The sequence below is a fragment of the Ovis aries genome, chromosome 10 (assembly GCF_016772045.2).
Source record: "Ovis aries strain OAR_USU_Benz2616 breed Rambouillet chromosome 10, ARS-UI_Ramb_v3.0, whole genome shotgun sequence".
NCBI lineage: Eukaryota > Metazoa > Chordata > Mammalia > Artiodactyla > Bovidae > Ovis > Ovis aries.
In genome coordinates, this window is record NC_056063.1 from 21,909,203 (window position 1) to 21,929,628 (window position 20,426).

The following is a 20,426-nucleotide window of genomic DNA, read 5'->3' on the forward strand; positions in this document are numbered from 1 at the left end:
GATCGCAAATGCTGGGAGACGCGGCGGCTCGCCCTTAAACCCGGCTCCGGGTCGCGGGGTGGGGGTCCGCGCCTCCTCCCCGCAGGGCCCGGCCGGCCGCGCGTTTCCTGCCGGGTTTCCTGTCCAGCCGCGGGCCAGCCGGGCGCGGGCAGGAAAGGATGCGCGGCTGGGAGCGGGCGGGGCGGCTCTGGCGGGCTCCCGGAGGTCCCCGCCCGCCGGGTGCCGCCCTCCCCGCGCCGTCGGGGGCGGTCCCGGGCGGGGCTGCGGGAGCGGCGCGGCGGCCCCGGGCGCAGTCCCGGGACGCGGGATGCTCCGCCGGCTTCCTCGCCGCCCGTGAAGCCGCTCGCCCTCCGCCCGCCTCGCCTTCCCGCCCGCCCGTCCCAGAGGTAAGAGGGACCTCCCGGAAGCGACTTGGGGTGCGCCCTCGCCGCGGGGTTCCCGGAGCCTCCCGGGACCCGGCCGCCCCACTCCCCGCCGCCGGAACGCGCAGGTGGACGGTACTGCCCCCTCCACGCACCCAGCCTGCGACCCTGGCTCCCCGGGGCGCGTTAAAAAGTGTCGTCTCCGCCTCTCCGAGGCCCGACTTCAAGCTGCACCTGGCGCAGGCGTGGCCGAGGGACTCAGGCTGACCGCAGGTAGATGGGCGTTGAGTCCGGACAGTTTGGGACACTTGAAAATCAGCCTCTTGGATATTCTGCGTTTCAGAACTGGCTTGCGTCTTTCCAGAAAGAAATCCTTTCTGGGATACAAGCAGTATGAGATACATGCCGTTTAAGGAGGATTTGGGCTGAGGATACCGGCCGCCTTAGATTTCCAACAGTGACCTTGACCTGCGGGCCTGGGAAAAGCTGGGTGGACGCGGGGACAGGCACCGCCGACTCGGCCAAATGCATAGATGCACCCTGCTTGGAATTTAGGGATTTCCTCTTAATAAATATCATTAGACGTACACACGAGCGTGTGCACGTTTGTCAGAAGGGATAGGATCACTTTTCCTTTTATTCTTTTCCTAAGTCATTGGTCTCCTGAACCTCAGCGTAATTCAGTTTCTTTTTCTGAGTTCTGAAGACGCCCTAGGGGACAGATAAGCGTTTATCTTAGCAGATTTCAGCAAAAGTACTGGGATCTAAGTTCTGCGTCATGTCATTAGCCGCTGAGAATATGCCTCTACCCTGTAGCTGCTATGTTTAGAATGTCTCTAAACATTTCTGTATGTGAATGCTCTGTGTAAGTTTTTTTCTTTAAATGTGTATAAAGGATGCCCAAGTTCTTATTTTCTCAAAAAACGATTATCAAGCCAAACACTCTAAGTAGCCAGTCATGGTATTGGGAACACCTTTTGAAAGAAAATAAGCAAGGTTTAAAACAAATTAAAGAAGCTCGCTGTTTTCTTTAAAAAAAAAAAAAAAAAAAGTAGTGCTTTTTTAAACCCAGCAGTCCATGACATTCTAGAGTGCTCTGTTAACATCTTCATATTAATGAAAAAAATCAGGATTTATTGTCAAAAGCTTGAGAGTATTTTTTAAAAATCCATAGTATGCAAACCATATTATGTCTTATAAAATAAAACAGCCTGGTTTCAGATAGCCTGGATTATTTTATAATTCCATTTCCACATAGCTCTAAATATAGATGATCACTATTCCGTTTTACTGATCTTTTTCATAAGAAAGAAAATGTGTTATAATCAGAAAATCAGTTGTGGTTAAGAACTTCTTTGAAAATGTTTGTCATGGCATGGTGAAGTGAAGTGTTAGTTGCTCAGTTGCCGGCCAGTTCTTTGGGGACCCAGTGGACTAGCCCACCAGGCTCCTCTGTCCGTAGGATTTCCCAGGCAAGAAGAATGTAGCGGGTAGCCATTCCTTTCTCCAGGGGATCTTGCCAACCCAGGAATCAAACCCAGGTCTCTTGCATTGCCAGTGGATTCTTTACCATCTGAGCCACCAAGGAAGCCTGTTTGTCATGCGGAAACAAGGAATTTGGGAGGAGTCAGTTCCACTTTTGGGGGCCAAAAATTGCTTGTTTCTTCTTACTTTGGTTACTGAGTATCAGTGCCTTAAAGGAAGCATTTTAATTGCCCCTATGTGCCCACGCTTGCCCCAGAGATGCGGTGACGCTCATCTGCTGTCTTTGGCCAGGTTCCCAATTCATGTAAAAGGAAAGGATTGGGTCAAATCTATGCCTAATTTCAACAAAACTGAATTTTCTTTTTTGGTTGTTTTTGGAGAGGGTGAGAGCCCTAATTGTCTGCATAATTACACTTTATATCTCTGCTTCTCCTTGAGGAAGTCCAGCATTTCCTTTTGCTCAACCAGCTCTTACAGAGAGAAAGCGAATAGAGACAGACCTGTTTCCTTTCCACTGAATTTCTGATTATTTCAATCAATCTTCTTAATTCCCTTAATTCCTGCCTTATCTGAAGGGATGTGACATACATATATTTTGAATATAATATGCTTTTTAAAAACTTACTAAAAGTAGATTAACTGTGCATAATAGGGGGGAATGTAGACATTAAGGAAATATCTATTTGGTAATGTTTAGCATCCAATAGTTTCCTAGACTCAAGTATGAAAAAGCCTGGCTCTTAAATGCCCTGCATCTCATTCTGTTGTGTAATAGTCTGTTTATATCAAAGTAAGTGCCACTTCTCACAAATCATTCTGAACCACGGGCCATCAAGGTCTCCCGTGCCCTCCTAGGTGGTCTGGGAAGATTGCTGCCTGAAAGCATACATCTCCTGCCGCATGCCAGCCAGCAGCAACAAGTATTGGAAGGCTGCCAAAGATGATAGCTGTTTTGTCTTTAGAATGCCCTAACCAAGGGAAGTCAGGGCCACATGAAGTTCACATTTAATTGCGATAATCTGAGTACCTTTTTTTTAAAGGCTTAATAATTTTGATATAGCTCCTAGGCATAAAGAAATGGAGCAATCCAGATAACACACCAGTTGTGTAAGACAGACAATGTTAATATAAGTCCATTTGTGGAAGCAGGGTGGGTCTACACAACAGATGCAAAAATTTGGCAAAATGTTAGTCAGTTGGTTAGCCTGCTATGCCATGCATATAAATGTGCGAAGATATATTATCAAGGTTGGCTATGAGCTTCAATAAAATTAAGCAAAGAGCAACCAACTGTCCACTTAAGGGTCTGCTATAAAGATAAAAGGCATGGTGTTTTGCAGAGAAAGTCTTACTGTGGGCAGACCTAAATGTTCTTAGCAGGTGAGCTATAATGAGAGGAACGGAACGTGTATAATTACTGATCATTTCCCTGGGGGCAACAGTAATGTCCTTCCCGTTTTCTTTTCAGTATTAACGAGGAAGTCTGACTTCTTAGAATGGTTTTGTCATCTCAGGGTTACTATTTTATGAATCACATTGAACAGAGCCAATATTTCTTTGAGGTTCTCCTTGCAGGTGTTTTTGAACGAAGACTCCACAATTCGGATGTGAGAAAGGACATGAGGAGACCAAAGACCTGGGATTTTGCTGATCAGAATGAAACAAACGTTGAAAGACTTTTCAAATCTATTGCTGGTGGTGCTCTGTGACTATGGTAAGTGTCGAGTGCACTTATCCTGTGGGTCTCAGTGAAGAAACAGAAATGGGAGGTTTTTAAATGCATGAATGTTGATGCCTCTCTATGAAGGAGGCAGGGCAGGGACTCCAGTTCAGTGCCTTTTAAACCATGATTCTTGCAACCCTAGGTTCTCTTAAGGTTCTGCATTATTAATTCAAATTTCATTTAAAATATATTTTAAAGGTTTTTTTTTTTTAACTCATTTTCACAAGTTGGAGACAAACATGTTGCCCTCACTTTGATTGATCTCCTAGTGTTTCAGTATTACACATTTGTGTGTGTGCTGTCTTTTAGTTTTGTTTTTGTTTGTTTGTTTTCACTGTGTCTCAAAGCATGTGGGATCTTAGTTCCCCAACCGGGGATTGAACCCACACCCCCTGCAGTGGAAACACTGAGTCTTAACCGCTTGACCGCCAGGGAAGTCCCTGGGATTCATTTCTTTTTGTGTGCATACTTGTGTATGCTCAGTTGCTTCAGTTGTATCTGACTCTGCAACCCCCTGGACTGTAGCCTGCCAGACTCCTCCGTCCATGGGATTCTCCAGGCAAGAATTCTGGGGTGGGTTGCTATTTCCTTCTCCAGGGGATCTTCCCAACCCACAGATCGAACCTGCGTCTCCTGCATTGCAGGCAGATTCTTTACCACTGAGCCACTGAGGAAAGCATTGCTCTGCATCTAACAGCCTTATACAAAAAACTATAAAAGGGTACTTTGTTTCATACAGATAAAGACATCAAAAATTTCTATTCAAATAGTCTGCAAGGATGCTTGTTATTGTTGAGAACAAAATATTTTACCGGCACACAAAAAAGTTGATGAGCAGAAAATAAAGCATAAAAGTTGAGTGCCAAGGCTGCTACTAAAAAATGGAGGTATTTTCATATATGTGGGGTTTTATCCCCTTCTCCATTTGAAATTGATCAAAACACACCGTTACCAGTTAGATTTCTTTTGAAATCCACATGCTTATATTGAGGCACCAGTTCCTTTAAAGGAATGGGAGAAAGGAAATGAATGAATGGAGAAAACTGAACTATAGTAGTGAATTTGATGGTATGACCAAATCATAGTTTTCTAAATGAGAATATATTCTTGCCTGTAGAGACTAGAGTTCAAGTGTAAAGCAGCCAAGTTCCCTCTTCAGTACACCTCTTCTATCTGCTGCTGTTGAGATTCATCAGTTGTCTCTTTCCTGTCCATTTCCAAAGGGACATGTGTTAAAAAAAAAAAAAAAGCAGACATGTGTGTCTCTTTCATTGACTAGCTGCCCAGCAAATTAGAATCTGATCTGCCTGTGTGGTAACCGTATCCTTGACAATAGGTTTTCATTAATTAACTAAGTGTGGTGTGCTTCTCAGTCCTAAAATGCATCACAGAACCATTCTGCCCCATCGGATGCAAATGAATATAAGCTTTGTTCCCAGTCCTTACTCCTTCCTTGGGCTACAGTGAGCACTGGAGGTCAGCTCTGAACCCGCACAGAAGCTGCATCAAAAGCGACCGCCTTCCTTAACCCTGAGTCACCCTCATCCAACAGGGAGTATTCCTCAATTTGTCTGTTGATGAAAAAAAAAAACCTATTATGATCTTTCAAGTGTCCAGATCTATCCAAGTTTTATACATCTTATTTCCCCTTATCTTAAATAAGAAATGAGTGAAGTGCTGAGGCAATCAAAACAAACCTTCATGGGCCAGTATTTCATGTGCTGATCCTAATAACCATTTTTTAATATCCTTGAATCGTCTACTTTTTCTTTTTGAAAAAAATTTTTATTGGCGTATTGTTGATTTACAGTGTTCATTGTTTTCTGCTGTATAGCCAAGTGAATTTAATTTATTTTGTATTGAAGTATAGTTGATTTACAATACTATGTCAGACTCTGCTGTAGATTAAATGTATTTAAGGACCACCAGCCCAGATAACACATTGAGGTCCTTTGGACATATATGACATATATAATTATTGTTATTATATTAATATATTTTATTATCATGTATATAGAAGAAGACTTACAAATTCCTACTTACATGTTGTTTTTCAGACCAAAGGGCACTGCACTTTCTCAAATCTAGAATGCTTCTTACCCTAGCCACAGGCCAGTTGATTGTTGTATTGCCAGATTCTGTCTCTTTGGTATGTATTTGGATAGGGTTCAAAATAGAAACAAGGATTCTTGTGTGTCTGTGTTCTTTCTGCTTTTTAATTCAGCTGCTCCAGTGGGTCTCTTTTAAAAAAAAAAAAATGATTATCCTAACTAAGTGATACTTTTGGGCCAGTAGTCATCTATCTTGTCTAGGCCTGTTACTATAATGTCATTAAAATCACCAAGGACATGCTTAGCTATTCCGTGAATGTTCACTCTGTCCCCTGGATTAATCCATGTAGGATAGAATGTCAACATTTCTTATTCATCTAAAAATTTCTACCTTATACAAACAAAAGGCAGTTTCTTTACTGGTAAAAATACTCACACACCTATCTTCAATGTCAGAAAGCAGTAACTTACAGGTACGGCTGATCATTGGACAACGTGGGGTTTAAGGAGTCTAATCCTCTGCACAGTTGAAAATCCTGATATAACTTATAGTTGGCCCTCCATATCTGCTGTTTGCATCTGCAGATTCAGCCAACCACGGATCATCAAGTTACTATTTACTGTTGGAACAAATCTGGGCATAAGTGGACCCTTGCAGTTCAAGCATCCTAATATCCGTGTTGTTCAAGCATCAACTGTATATTTAGAATCGTCCATGTTAAGTAATCTAGAGCACTTCATATTCTGTCATTTAAATCAGGCTTTCTTTCACTTCACCGTAAACCTGTGGATGTGTGTGTGTGTGTGTGCACGCACGTGCTAAGTCGCTTCAGTCATGTCCGACTCTTGGCAACCCTATGGACTGTAGCCCGCCAGGCTCCTCTGTCCATGGGATTCTCCAGGCAGGAGTGCTGGAGTGGGTTGCCATGCCCTCCTCCAGGGGATCTTCCTGACCCAGGGATCAAACCTGCGCCTCCTGTGTCTCCAGCGTTACAGATGGATTCTTGACCACTGGGGAAGCCCTCGCTGTAAACCTATTTCCTGCAAATACCTAAATCCTGCAATATGACTAAAGTGAGCAAAGTGAAGTGTTGGAGTTTTATCATGAGAGTTGTCAATTGTTACTCTTGCCTTATTAGGTTTTCTTCACGGATAGATTCCACTGTTGACTGTTGAGAATTCAGAGTATCTAGTCATTATTTTGAACGAGAATCATGAAAGATGGAGATGAAGGACCTGAGCCATTTTAGAATGGGAGAGGCTCAGGGCCCAGCTCCCAGGGTTAGCACTCAACACCATTTTAGGTCATCCTTGGCTCAGTTCAAACTTCTCCTGTGTCTAAAATGCTGTTTTCCTTGATGTCACCAGTACTGCCGCTCAGATGTCCCTTTTTAAAACTCACTATGACCGTTTCCTTTCAGTTCTTGGAGAGGCTGAGTATCTCGTGCTGGGGGAGCCGGGCCATGTAGCACTGAGCAACAGCACGGTGACTGTGGATTTCCATGGTGCCAACGGGACGCTGAGGAATGTCTCTGTCCTGCTGGTGGAGGCCAGCTCCAACCAGACTCTTACCACCAAATACCTCCTGACCAACCAGTCCCAGGGGACCCTCGAGTTTGAGTGCTTCTACTTCAAGGAGGCAGGCGACTACTGGTTCATGATGACCCGGGAAGCGACAAACAGCAGCCTCCCAGTCCCCTCGAGGGAGAGGAGCGCCTTTCTCAAGGTGGAATGGCCCGTCTTCCACGTTGACCTGAGCAGGACGTCCAAGGCAGCTGAAGGCACCTTCCAGGTGGGCCTTTTCACCAGTCAGCCACTGTGCCCGTTCCCCGGGGACAAGCCCGACATCTTGTTGGAGGTCACCTTCACCAACAGCCTCCCGGAGGCGAGGGCGAATCAGGCCCTGCCGCTGGAGATTAGGGCCAGCAAGAGGGTGGCACTCGCTCAAGGCCAGTGGGTTGAGTTTGATTGTCCCCCTGTGGGGCCGGAAGCCTACATCACGGTCACCGTGGTGCTGAAGCTGCTGGGCCGAGACTCGGTCATTATGTCCACAGGCCCCATTGACCTGGCCCAGAAATTTGGGTACAAACTGGTGATGGAGCCGGAGCTCACCTGCGAGGCCGGGGTGGAGGTCACGGTGCTGCCCCCGCCGTGCATCTTCGTCCAAGGGGTGATCACCGTCTTCAAGGAAGCCCCCAGACTCCCCGGGGAGAGGACCAATCGGTTGGCTGAAAACAGCCTGGCCTTGGGAGAGAGGAGAACAGTATTCAACTGCACTTTGTTTGACATGGGGAGGAATAAATACTGCTTTGACTTTGGTGTTTCAAGCCGAAGCCAGTTTTCTGCAAAGGAGAAGGAGTGCATGCTAATTCGGAGAAGTATAGGTTGGTATTGCAATTTTAAAACCTTTTTTTTTTTTAAATGAAATTGGTATCTTCATGCAATCAAAATTATTCTTTTGAATTTAGATGAACTTGATTCTCTCTGAACTTCAGTACAGTCACTCAGTCGTGTCCGACTCTTTGCGACCCCATGAACCGTAGCATGGCAGGCCTCCCTGTCCATCACCAACTCCCAGAGTCCACCCAAACCCATGTCCATTGTGTCGGTGATGCCATCCAACCATCTCATCCTCCGTCGTCCCCTACTCCTCCTGCCCTCAATCTTTCCCAGCATCAGGATCTTTTCAAATGAGTCAGCTCTTTGCATCAGGTGGCCAAAGTATTGGAGTTTCAGCTTCAACATCAGTCCTTCCAATGAACACCCAGGACTGATCTCCTTCAGAATGGACTGGTTGGATCTCCTTGCAGTCCAAGGGACTCTCAAGAGTCTTCTCCGACACCACAGTTCAAAAGCATCAGTTCTCCGCTCAGCTTTTTTATAGTCCAACTCTCACGTCCATATATAACTACTGGAAAAACCATAGCCTTGACTAGATGGACCTTTGTTAGTAAAGTAATGTCTCTGCTTTTTAATATGCTGTCTAGGTTGGTCATAACTTTCCTTCCAAGGAGTAAGTGTCTTCTAATTTTCATGGCTGCAGTCACCATCTGCAGTGATTTTGGAGCCCAGAAAAATAGTCTGACACTGTTTCCACTGTTTCCCCATCTATTTCCCATGAAGTGATGGGACCAGATGCCATGATCTTCGTTTTCTGAATGCGGAGCTTTAAGCCAGCTCTTAAACTCTTTCACTTTCATCAAGAGGCTCTTCAGTTCTTCACTTTCTGCCGTAAGGGTGGTATCATCTGCATATCTGAGGTTATTGATATTTCTCCCAGCAGTCTTGATTCCAGCTTGTGCTTCCTCCAGCCCAGCGTTTCTCATGATGTACTCTGCATAGAAGTTAAATAAGCAGGGTGACAATATACAGCCCTGACGTACTCCTTTTCCTACTTGGAACCAGTCTGTTGTTCCATGTCCAGTTCTAACTGTTGCTTCCTGACCTGCATATCGGTTCTTAAGAGGTAGGTCAGGTGGTCTGGTATTCCCATCTCTTTCAGAATTTTCCACACTTTATTGTGATCCAGACAGTGAAAGGCTTTGGCATAGTCAATAAAGCAGAAATAGATGTTTTTCTGGAACTCTCTTGCTTTTTCCATGATCCAGCAGATGTTGGCAATTTGATCTCTGGTTCCTCTGCCTTTTCTAAAACCAGCTTGAACGTCTGAAAGTTCATGGTTCACGTATTGCTGAAGCCTGGCTTGGAGAATTTTGAGCATTACTTTACTAGCTAGTGAGATGAGTGCAATTGTGTGGTAGCTGGAGCATTCTTTGGCATTGCCTTTCTTTGGGATTGGAATGAAAAGTGACCTTTTCCAGTCCTGTGGCCACTGCTGAGTTTTCCAAATTTGCTGGCATAGTGAGTGCAGCAGTTTCACGGCATCCTCTTTTAGGATTTGAAATAGCTCAACTGGAATTCCATCGCCTCCACTAGCTTTGTTCATAGTGATGCTTCCTAAGGCCCACTTGACTTCACACTCCAGGATGTCTGGCAGAGGTGACTGTGAGTGATCACACCTTCATGATTACCTGCATCGTGAAGCTCTTTTTTGTACAGTTCTTCCATGTATTCTTGCCACCTCTTCTTAATATCTTCTGCTTCTGTTAGGTCCATACCATTTCTGCCCTTTATCGAGCCCATCTTTGCATGAAATGTTCCCTTGGTAGCTCTAATTTTCTTGAAGAGATCTCTAGTCTTTCCCATTCTGTCGTTTTCCTCTGTTTCTTTGCATTGATCGCTGAGGAAAGCTTTCTTATCTCTCCTTGCTATTCTTTGGAAGTCTGCATTCAAATGGGTATATCTTTCCTTTTCTCCTTTGCTTTTTGCTTTTCTTCTTTTCACAGCTATTTGTAAGGCCTCCTCAAACAGCCATTTTGCTTTTTTGCATTTCTTTTTCTTGGGGATGGTCTTGCTCCCTGTCTCCTGTACAATGTCACAAACCTCCGTCCATAGTTCATCAGGCACTCTGTGTATCAGATCTAGGCCCTTAAATCTATTTCCCACTTCCACTGTATAATCATAAGGGATTTGATTTAGGTCATGCCTGAATGTTCTGTGAACTGTGCCATCAGTTTTATGGTTCACTCCTCGTAATGTTCCAAATGATGTTAACATCCTTATCTGAAAAATGAAGAATATTGCTAGGCATACCCAGCTCACTGCTAACTGCTGCAGGTCTCAGGTTCCCCATCAGTAAAGTGGGGATAATAAGAGTATCTGCCTCGGAGAGTTGTGAGAATTAAGGGGAATCAGTGTGTACATTTCTTAGTATGGTGCCTAGCATGTAGGAAGCACTGATAAACTTCAGCTATGATTACACTGTATTTTATTTTTTAGGTATGTTTGTCCTTTTATTGTATATTGGAGTATAGCTGATTTACAATATTAGGTTCAGGTGTACAGCAAAATAAATCAGATATATATATATATATATATATGTATGTATGTATGTATGTATGTATGTTTATCTCCCTTGTTTTTCAGATTCTTTTCCCATACAGGTTATTAAAGAATACTGAGTTCCCTGTGCTATGCAGTAGGTTCTTGTTGATCATCTTTTTTATATATAGTGTGTACATGTTAATCCCAACCTTCTAATTTATCCTCCCGCCACCTTTCCGCTTTAGTAACCATAAGTTTGTTTTAAAAGTTGGTAGGTCTGTTTTCTGCTTTGCAAATAAGTTTATTTGTATCATTTTTTTCAATTCCACATATAAGTCAGATCATATGATACTTGTCTTTCTCTGGATTTACTTCGTTTAGGATGATAATCTCTAGGTCCATCCATGTTGCTGCAGATGGCATGATTTCATTCTTTTTTGTGGCTGAGTAGTATTCCATTGTATATATAGCGTTGCTGTTGTTCAGTCACTAAGTCATGTCCAACTCTTTGTGACCCCATGGACTGCAGCACACCAGGGCTCTCTGTCACTATCTCCCAGAGATTGCCCAAGTTCATGTCCATTGAATTGGTGATGCTATCCAACCATCTCAACCTCTGCTGCCCACTTCTCCTTTTACCTTCAATCATTCCCAGAATCAGGGTCTTTTCTAGTGAGTTGGCTCTTTGCATCAAGTGGCCAAAGTATTGGAGCTTCATCTTCAGCATCAGTCCTTCCAATGAGTATTCAGGGTTTATTTCCTTTAGGATTGGCTGCTTTGATTTGTAGCACGTCTTTTTATTCATCTCTCTGTTGATGGACATTTAGGTTGCATTCATGTCTTGGCTATTGTGAATGGCGCTGCATGAACCTTGGGGTGCATGTATCTTTGAATTACAGTTTGCTCCAGATACATGCCCTGGAGTGTGACTGCTGGGTCACATGGTGGTTCCAATTTTAGTTTTTTAAGGAATCTCCGTACAGTTCTCCCTAGTGGTTGTACCAATTTACGTTCCCACCAACAGTGTAGGAGGATTTCCCTGCACCCTCTCCAGCATTTATTATTTGTAGATTTTTTGGTGATAACCATTCTGACCGGTGTGAAGTGATACCTCATTGAAGTTTAAGTTTGCGCTTCTCTAATAATTAGTGATATTGAGCATCTTTTCATATGTTTATTGGTCATCTGCATGTCTTCCTTGGAGAAATGTCTGTTTCGATTTTCTGCCCACTTTTTGATTGGGTTGTTTGTTTGATATTGAGCTACATGAGCGATTTGTGTATTTTGGAGTCCGTTGCTTCATTTGCAAATATTTTCTCCCATTCTGTGGGTTGTTTTTCATTTTGTTTATGGTTTCCTTTGCTGTGCAAAAGCTTTTACGCTTAATTAGTTCCCATTTGTTTATTTTCGTGTATATTTTCACTACACTAGAACGTGGATCCAAAAAGATATTACTGAAATTTATATCAAAGTGTTCTGCCTGTGTTTTCCTCTAAGCGTTTTATAGTAGCCTGTCTTACATTTAGGTCTTTAATCCATTTTGAGTTTGTTTTTGTGTATGGTTTTAGAGAATGTTCTAGTTTCATCCTTTTGTATGTATTTAAAGATTATATGATTACATCATGGGGCTTCCCTGGTGGCTCAGAGGTTAAAGCGTCTGCCTATGGCAAGTCAGAATTCAAAGCTAAATCCCAAATTGTAGTGAGTAATGTTGTGTCTCCTCTAGAGAGTGTCTTCAAGGTTGTCTCTTTGCTGTCATGCGTCCCTTGTTATAAGAATGACACCTCTTTAGTGAGAGTTCACAGGCAGATTTTTAGAAACTTCTTCAGATTCTTAATTCTTTGCACAAAGAAGTAGGGTTATTATGGTTCCACCCAGGCCCCAGGCTCCTCTTTGCATTTCTTTCTCTTTTCCTGGGTGCAGGCCTCGTCTTGGCAAGAGGTTAATCCAGCAGAGACGTTCCTGATCACGTACACATTCCCTTATCTACTTTCCCACTAGGCCCTGTGCTCCCTGATGGCCCAGGCCTCTGAGGATCTTTGGTGCTCCACGTGTTTCTTGCTCCAGATTTGCTTACTTCTCCTGAGAGATGCTTGTGACTCCGTCCCTACCACTGGCGCTTCCCTGCTTGTGGTTACCTCTCTCTAGCTTAAGTTCCGCGGCCTGTTCCTTTGACAGCTCCCCTACCAATACCCCAAACGCCCCTGCCTCGTTGTCTTGATGCCCCTGCCAGCTGCCCTCTGCACCCAGGCGGAGGGGGCCCCTGGGGGTGCATGTGCCTCCACTCCTGCTGGACCCAGCATACCAGCCCCTGCCGCTCGCGCCCCTGCTGCTCTGCTCGCCCTCCCCTGTCCTCACCCCCACCCCTGCCTCACACTCAGAGCTCACTCAGCCACACAGAGCAGCTGGAAGCCATCAGGGGCGTGCCTCTCACTCTCCTACTGAGATCCCCATGAGCCTGCCGGCAGCCGTCCTGTCCTCTCCTTTGCTGTCCCCAGAGAAGCAGTGTCATTCCTGCAGTGCAAGGTCAGCCCTCCTCTCCCCTGGGGACCCCAGCCCCTCTGCTCTCTCCAGAACCTTCTGTTAATCGTGATTACCCTCCTCTCCCCCATCTCTAACTGTCCCTTCTTTACTGGCTCATCCGCATCCACTTTGAGATGTCCTTAGTCATCTCATCTGAGAACAAAACAAACTTGCCCCTCGCCTCTTCATTCTCCCCAGAACACTCCGTCTTCCTCTCGTCTTCCTTGTGTAGCCCCGAGTCTTGAAAAAGTCAGCTGTGCTTTGGGCTTTACTTCCTCACCCCCGTTCACTTTGCACCCCATTCCTGACTCACACGCCTGCCCTGCAAATGCTCTCAATAAAGCAGCCAGTGAATGACTTCAAGGCCCCCAGACCTGGGATGCTTCTCGTCAGTGTCTTCGCTGACCTTGATTCTAGGACATCACACTCGACTGTTTGCCTCCTGCCTCCCTGGCTGTTCCTTCCCTTGCCAGCCTGTTCTGCCACTCGTCACATCCCTTAAGCCTCAGACTTCCGAGTCTTCTGTTTGGCCTTCTGCATCTTCTATCGGAACCTCTGCGTTTTTTCATTCTTCTCACAGTTGCTAGGTGATCGCTGTCCTGTTGCTGACGGCTCCAGGCTAGCGTCTCTCGCCTGCATCTTAAGAGCTGAACAGATGTCTTCCAGGCCCCTCAGAAGCAGCGTGGAATTGGACTCAGCAGCTTACCCCCCAACACTGCTCCTCAGTACAAGGCTCTGCCCATTTCATTGTTTGAACCCCAAACTCAGGAGCCTTCCTCTTCTTCACCTCCTATGAATGAATCACTAGGTCCTATGGATTTTGTCTCTTCAAAAAAATCCCTGAGTCTCTCCATGTCTCTTCATTTCCACCAACACCCCTTGCTTTAAGCCTCCACCATCTCCCAGCTGGCCTCTGTTTTTGGCTGTGCTGTGCGGCTTGTGGGATCTTAGTTCCCAGTGCGTGTGTGCTCGGGTGCTTCCATCCTGTCTGACTCTTTGCGACCCCATGGGCTGTAGCCCGCCAGGCTCCTCTGTCCGTGGGATTCTCCAGGCAAGAATGCTGGAGTGGGTTGCCATGCCCTCCTCCAGGGGATCTTCCCCACCCAGGGATCAAACCCACATCTCATCTCCTGCACTGGGAGGCGGGTTCTTTACCACTAGCACCATTTGGGAAGCTCCTCACCTGGACTCTTTTAATAGATCCCTTAGTGTTTTTCCCCCATCCCCTTCATTCTCTCCAGGCAGCCAGAGAGGGATTGTTGAAAATTCAGGTCAACTGAGGGCTATTCTCTTCCTTGAAACTTGCCAATCACCTCACTTGACACCTCACCTGTGAGGATGAGCATCCATGCTCTCTCCGTGGCCAGCTGCCCCCCACCTCCTACAGTCACCATCCATGGGCTGGAGACTGGGTACCCCTCTGCCTACCTTCACTTGGTTACATGAACCCATCCCCCAAGTCTCCTCCTGGGCACTCTTCCTCGATCCCAGGCTCAGTAAACTCCCTGGTATGAACTGGCCCAGCGTCCGTAGACCCTGCTTCCTGGCATTTACCCGTCTGTCACTGCTTGTCCAGTGTCCTTCTCCCACATTTCCACACCTCCCTGAACTCCAGGTTGCAGAAGCTCATTTGGTGACAAAAGCCGACTTGTGCTGCCATGAAGCTATTTATGATCTTTGTTTGGCCCACTTTATATACCTGGCACATTAACAGGTGCTCAGTACATATTTAGTAAAGGGAAAGTTGTACTCTGATGTGACAGGTCTAAGCTAGGTGTCGATGGGAAAACAATTATGTTAATTTAATCATTCAAGATGTGGTTGCCGTCTCAAAAGAAGTTGCTAAGAGGGGAAAAAAAAATTCTAGTTGACTGAATTTAATGGAAGCAAGGGCTTCCCAGGTGGCCCTTTCCCACGGTAAAGAACCTGCTTGCCATTGCAGGAAACGTAAGAGACTCGGGTTCAATCCCTGGGTCGGGAAGAACCCCCTGGAGAAGGAAACGGCAACCCACTCCAGTATTCTTGCTTGGGAAATCCCACGGACAGAGGAGTCTGGTGGGCTACAGTCCATGGGGTTGCAAAGAGTCGGACATGACTGTGCACCTGAGCACACACACAAAGGAAACAAACCATGGGCGGGCAAAGGCGTTCAGGCCACTTGAAGGACCCTGGGAGCAGGAGGTCTCCGTGTTGGTTTGTTCTCCCAACTGTGGGGCTTCCCGCTGACTCCTCCACTGGCGTCTAAAGACTGAGTGCCCCCCAGCGGCAGAGGGAAGACCCTGGGGTGGGGGGTGGGCAGAACAGGGAGTAGAGCTGTGTCCAGGCTGAGGGTGCTCAGGGTTCCCTCTGGGGCTGCAGCCACTAGACACAATTGGGCAGTAGGGCTGGAAGGAGAACCTTGAGGGGCTAAACGGTCCTGGAAACCCCAGATTCTCTGTGTGTGGCCACCCAGCAGGGCTCTGCTTGGCTGGTCAATGAAATTTATGCTAGTGATGGAAACTCAGTGCCTTTGTTGTTTCTGGTATAAAAGTTAATGACTAAATCAAGTTCTTTTCATTTTCCATTTAAATTCCCGGCTCTGACCAGTAAAGACTGTCCTTGTTGCCAAATGGCATCATTCAGGGGCCCCCCCACCCCCACTGAGCCCATCATGAGCTGTGATTCACTGACGCACAGTGCATTTCCCATTAGTTCCTTTTGAAAAGGGAAAATGGGTTTGATATGTTTCTCTGTTTTTCCAAATATGTCTTAGGACCTTAAACATGTACATACTAAATTATAGGAATAGGATAATGTCAAAAATGATTATTTGCGATCTTCATTTATCCTACTTAGTGTGAATGTTTATGAGTTTCTCTGCAGAAATGTTATATGTGTGGTTACGAGATGCTGCGAGGGGAGTGTTAGTAATATCGGGCACAGGTGCTGCAGTAATATGCAAAAATCTAAATTGAGAAATTCTAAATTCTGGACTCATCTGCCCCAATGGTGTCAGATAAGGGATAATGGATCCTGTTTCTCAAGGCAAATATATATGTAATACATATATTTAGGGCTAAGTTGAGAATTACTGATAGAGGGTATAAATTCATAGTCACATAGTGTTTTTGACAAGTAAAAATTGTAAATGTTCAGCACATAGTTTTCTTGATAATTTAAGTCTGTTGGCTATCTTCTTGCTTCTCTGATTAGATAGATGGTCTTATTTTTCATTCCCAGTGTGACTGGACAAGAACTTTTGTCAAGAACAGGAGTACTGTCATCCTGTTATTGTTGTCTTATTTGCAGGCGCTTAATCACTGTTTCATCTTTAATTCTTTGCCAGGATCTTTTTAAACTACTCATCCAGTTAGTTTACCTAAAACTGGAAAATACAATTTAATATAAGCAGGCCCTTAGATGCTTAAATACTCTGCAGTTCTCTGACAATGAAGGAACCAGTAAACCCTTCCACTTGGTGGAACTCCTGCTCTTCCTTTGGGATTTTTTAAGAATAGCTGACATTCTCTATGTGACCATTTGGCATAATCACATTTATATAGTGATTACTTTGCACCAAGAGCTGTTTTGGGTGCTTTATGAATATTAGCCCATTTAATCCTTGCAATAACTGTATGGTTAGGTTTATTTTATTGTCAACCGTACAGGTAAAGAAAGGGAGGCATAGAAAGGTTAGGTTGGTGGCTTAAAAACTGCTGGTGACTAGCTGGCTTGAGCCTTTTTTTGGCTGTGCTGGGTCTTCATTGCCACGTGCAGACTTTCTCTAGTTGTGGCAAGTAGGGGCCCCTCTCTAGTTGCAGTGGCTTCTCGTTGCAGAGCACATGCTCTAGGGTGCAGCCTCCGTAATGTGTCACACAGGCTTAGGTGCCCTGTGGCATGTGGAATCTTCCTGGACCAAGGATCGAACCCATGTCCCCTGAATTGGCAGGTGGATTGCCACCAGGGAAGTCCAGCATTTGTTACATTACCGATATTACGTGCTGCCTACTATACAGTCATCTATCAATCCAGATATTAAGTAATAGGAAACTTTTTGATTGAAAAAAGTTCCAGTATTTTCCTCCGCACCTCATTGGTCCGTCTTGTGCTGCCCACCCCTCTTGAAGACATCTTACCCACTTTGGAACCCGCTGGCCCAGGTATAAGCATGCGTGGTCCCATGTGACTGAGCCTGTGTCCTCCACAGAAAATCTGAACTGCTGATCCAAGAGTCTTTGCTCCCATGGCTGCTCTTAGCTACTCACTGAAGTCTCTTGAATTTTCTTATAAGCATGTTTTGTTTGGTTATGTTAGACTCGTAAGCAAAATGTCTTGCAAATGTGAATATTTCCCACTCTTCAAATATGCTTGGAGTGGAAACAAATCTCCCTTTTCATATTCTGAACACATTTTGCTCATTCAGATTTAATATCCTATAGAGTGGCCTGTAAAGCATTTATCCTGGCCAAACAGGTTTGCTATGTAGTATGATGTATGGACATCTAAACAGGACAAAACAAACACCCTGTCATTCATGAAGGAAGACTATTTAGAAAATTGGTCATCTTACTCTTCATTTCTACCATGTTTATTACAGCTATCCAGTCAGTCCCCATTTTGCTAAGTATTTTCTTCAGTGTTCTTAACAGACATCTTTAGGGAACAGATAGAGTTATTTAAGGCATTAAACATTTTGCCTGATTTAATTTGTTTATTGCTTTGAGTGATTTCTCTTGTTTTCTGTTCGATTAATTTGGTTTAGAAGTTTAAGAACTAAAACTTAGTTTAAATGTTTATTTTTTTCCATTGGCTAATGATCCTACCAGTCATGATTTTACTTTCAAAGGAAAAAGGCACATTTCATAATGAGATTTTTGACATTAAGATTCATGCTTTTACCAGAACTTTGATTTTTTTTTTTTTCTGGCTCATACTAATGGAATTTTTGTTTTTGGTTTGACATATGACCATGTATTTAAATAATATCTATGTAATATAAAGGGTAGGCTTCCCTGGTGGCTCAATGGTAAAGAATCTGCCTGCCAATGCAAGAGATTTGGGTTCGATTCCTGGTTTGGGAAGATACCCTGGAGAAGGGAATGGCAACCTACTCCAGTGTTCTTGCCTGGAAATCCCATGGACAGAGGAGCCTGGCAGGCTACAAGTCCATAGGGTCCCAAAAGAGTCGGACGGGACTTAAGAGATTAAAAAATGAAAACAGCGCATGTAAAGTAGAAGAGTTAAGAAAGAATAACAAAAGGATTCTTGGCTTTTGTAGTTTACCTTTTGTGGTCTTAAATACAAGCACAAGAGAAGGATAAACTATACATTGACTTAATTTGCTATTTAGAGGTCACAGTAGTGGAATTCCCAGGAGGTTTTTCAGAAATAAATCACAGTACTTTAGCTCAGAGAGACTTACTAGGAGCTTCCCCAAAGCTTTACAAGCCCTGGAAGCTTAGTGTCTGAACAGCTCTGAAGCTCGAGGACAAAGCTGGCTTGTTGTTCAGCCATTTGAGGAGCTGCGGTGTGATCTGGGAGACACAGAACCAATATTGTGTTCAGTTGGAACTCTGGATGGAACATAATTACCACACCTTACTTGACATTGGTCCAGGCTACTGGTTGGTAATGCTCCCACTCTTGTGAAAATCCGAGACTTTTAATTGCTGTAAAGAAGTCATATTCCGTGACTCACTCCAAGGATTGCACCACTTGGCTCTCCTGAGAATGTATCTGCCCTGTGTGTTCTCCTTATGGTTTTGTAGTGCTTTCTAGACCCTTGACTGCATGATGAGTTTTTGTCTGTAATGAAGAGAGACTTTTATGCACAGGATGTTTTGGTGCCTAGTGTGGGCATGACCTGATAGATCTTGGGATTGAATGGGTGTTGATAGAGAAGGGACGAAGGATAATTATTTATAGGGGGTTATTCAATTATTCTATCTGGCAGTGATTACGTGTATGCTTGGGGAAGAAGGTTGCATTTGCCAATCAATAATGACTGTGTTGGATGTGTTCTGTATGTATTTTGAAGCTCTGATGTTAGTGCGTGTGCTCAATCACTCAGATGTCTTGACTCTCTGCAAGCCCTCTGGTGTTAGGTGCATCCCTATTTAGGGTTGTTAAGTCTCCTTGCTGAATTGACCCTTTTATCATTATGTAAATGTCTTTCTTTATCCCTGGTAATACTCCTTGTTCTGCAGTGGGCATCCCTGGTGGCTCAGAGGGTAAAAAGTGGTCTGCCTGCAATGCGGAAGACCTGGGTTTGATCCCTGGGTTGGGAAGAGCCCCTGGAGAAGGAAATGGCAACCCACCCCGGTACTCTTGCGTGGAAAATCCCATGGACAGAGAAGCCTGGTAGGCTATACAGTCCATGGGGTTGCAAAGAATCAGACTTGACTGAGCAACTTCACTTTCTTTCTAATACTCCTTGTTCTGCAGGCTACTTTGTCTGATATTAATATAGCCACTGAGTTTTCTTTTCATTAATGTTTATGAAGTATAACTTGTTCTATCCTTTTACTTTTAACCTGTTTCTGTATTTATACTTAAAGTGTGTTTCTTTTAAACAGCATGTAGTTGTATCATTTTTTTTGGCTACGCTGGGCAGCTTGCAGGTGTCTTAGTTCCCTGACCGGGGATTGAACTTGTGCCCCCTGCAGTGAAAGTGTGGAATCTTAACCACCGGGCCACCAGGAAGTCCCTGGGTTATGCTTTTTTATCCAGCTGCACAATCTTTGTCTTTTGGTTTGGTTTGGTTATTTATGTTTAACATTATCACCAGGTGGGGTCTTTGTGATGATGCCGCCCCTCCCCAGGGGTAGAAACTCTGTGTTAGTCTCGGCCCTGGGTCTCGTCTCTAAGGGTGAAGCTTTCTCTTCTTTTTCCATTCCTTGAGAGCACTAGGTCTCAGCTGGTGCTCTTAGAATGACGGGGTTTCCCGCCCTGTCCCTAGTGGCTGGGGCTCTTGTTGACAGATGCAGAGGAGGATCTGGATGAGGTCTGTCTTTCCCACAAGCTGCTCCTCCCCTCCTCGGCCTCCGCCTCAGGGAGGCTGTCTCCGGTCTTGAACCTGCCCTCAGACCTCCTTGTGAACATCTGGTGAGCTCGGTGGCAAAGAGCCTGCCAGTGGGTACAAATCCCCCGTGGGTAGTGTGGCTCCTGGGGGTTCTGTATTCTCCTACTAGCCTGCGCCAGGCCTCTGACAGTTTGTTACTTTTTTTTTAACTTAATTAATTAATTTATGGCCCTGCGGGGTCTTCGTTGCTGCGTGTGGACCTTCTCCGATGGCGGTAAGCTCTGTTGGGCTTCTCACTGTAGTGCTTTCTCTCATTGTGGAGCACGGGCTCTTGGGCCTGCAGGCTTCAGTGGTTACAGCATGCGGGCTCAGTAGCTGTGGCTCACAGGCCTAGTGTG

The 20,426-nt window shown here is 44.9% G+C and overlaps 1 protein-coding gene across 6 annotated transcripts in view; it reads left to right on the forward strand.

The window, feature by feature from the left end:
- Nucleotides 1–289: 289 nt before the first annotated feature.
- The window catches only part of THSD1 (thrombospondin type 1 domain containing 1), a 35,804-nt gene continuing 15,667 nt past the window's right edge, over nt 290–20,426 (forward strand). For 5 of the 6 annotated variants that reach the window (XR_009595213.1, XR_009595212.1, XR_009595214.1 and 2 more), the window contains exons 1-3: nt 290–386; nt 3,423–3,561; nt 7,043–8,005. Coding sequence is in view for 3 of the 6 variants with exons in the window: in XM_027973587.3 (XP_027829388.2) it covers nt 3,504–3,561; nt 7,043–8,005 (1,021 nt within the window). In the remaining 3 variants the exon portion in view is untranslated. Of the gene's footprint in view, nt 636–3,422; nt 3,562–7,042; nt 8,006–20,426 lie in introns of all 6 variants that reach the window. The other variant, XM_027973588.3, reaches the window with a different exon arrangement.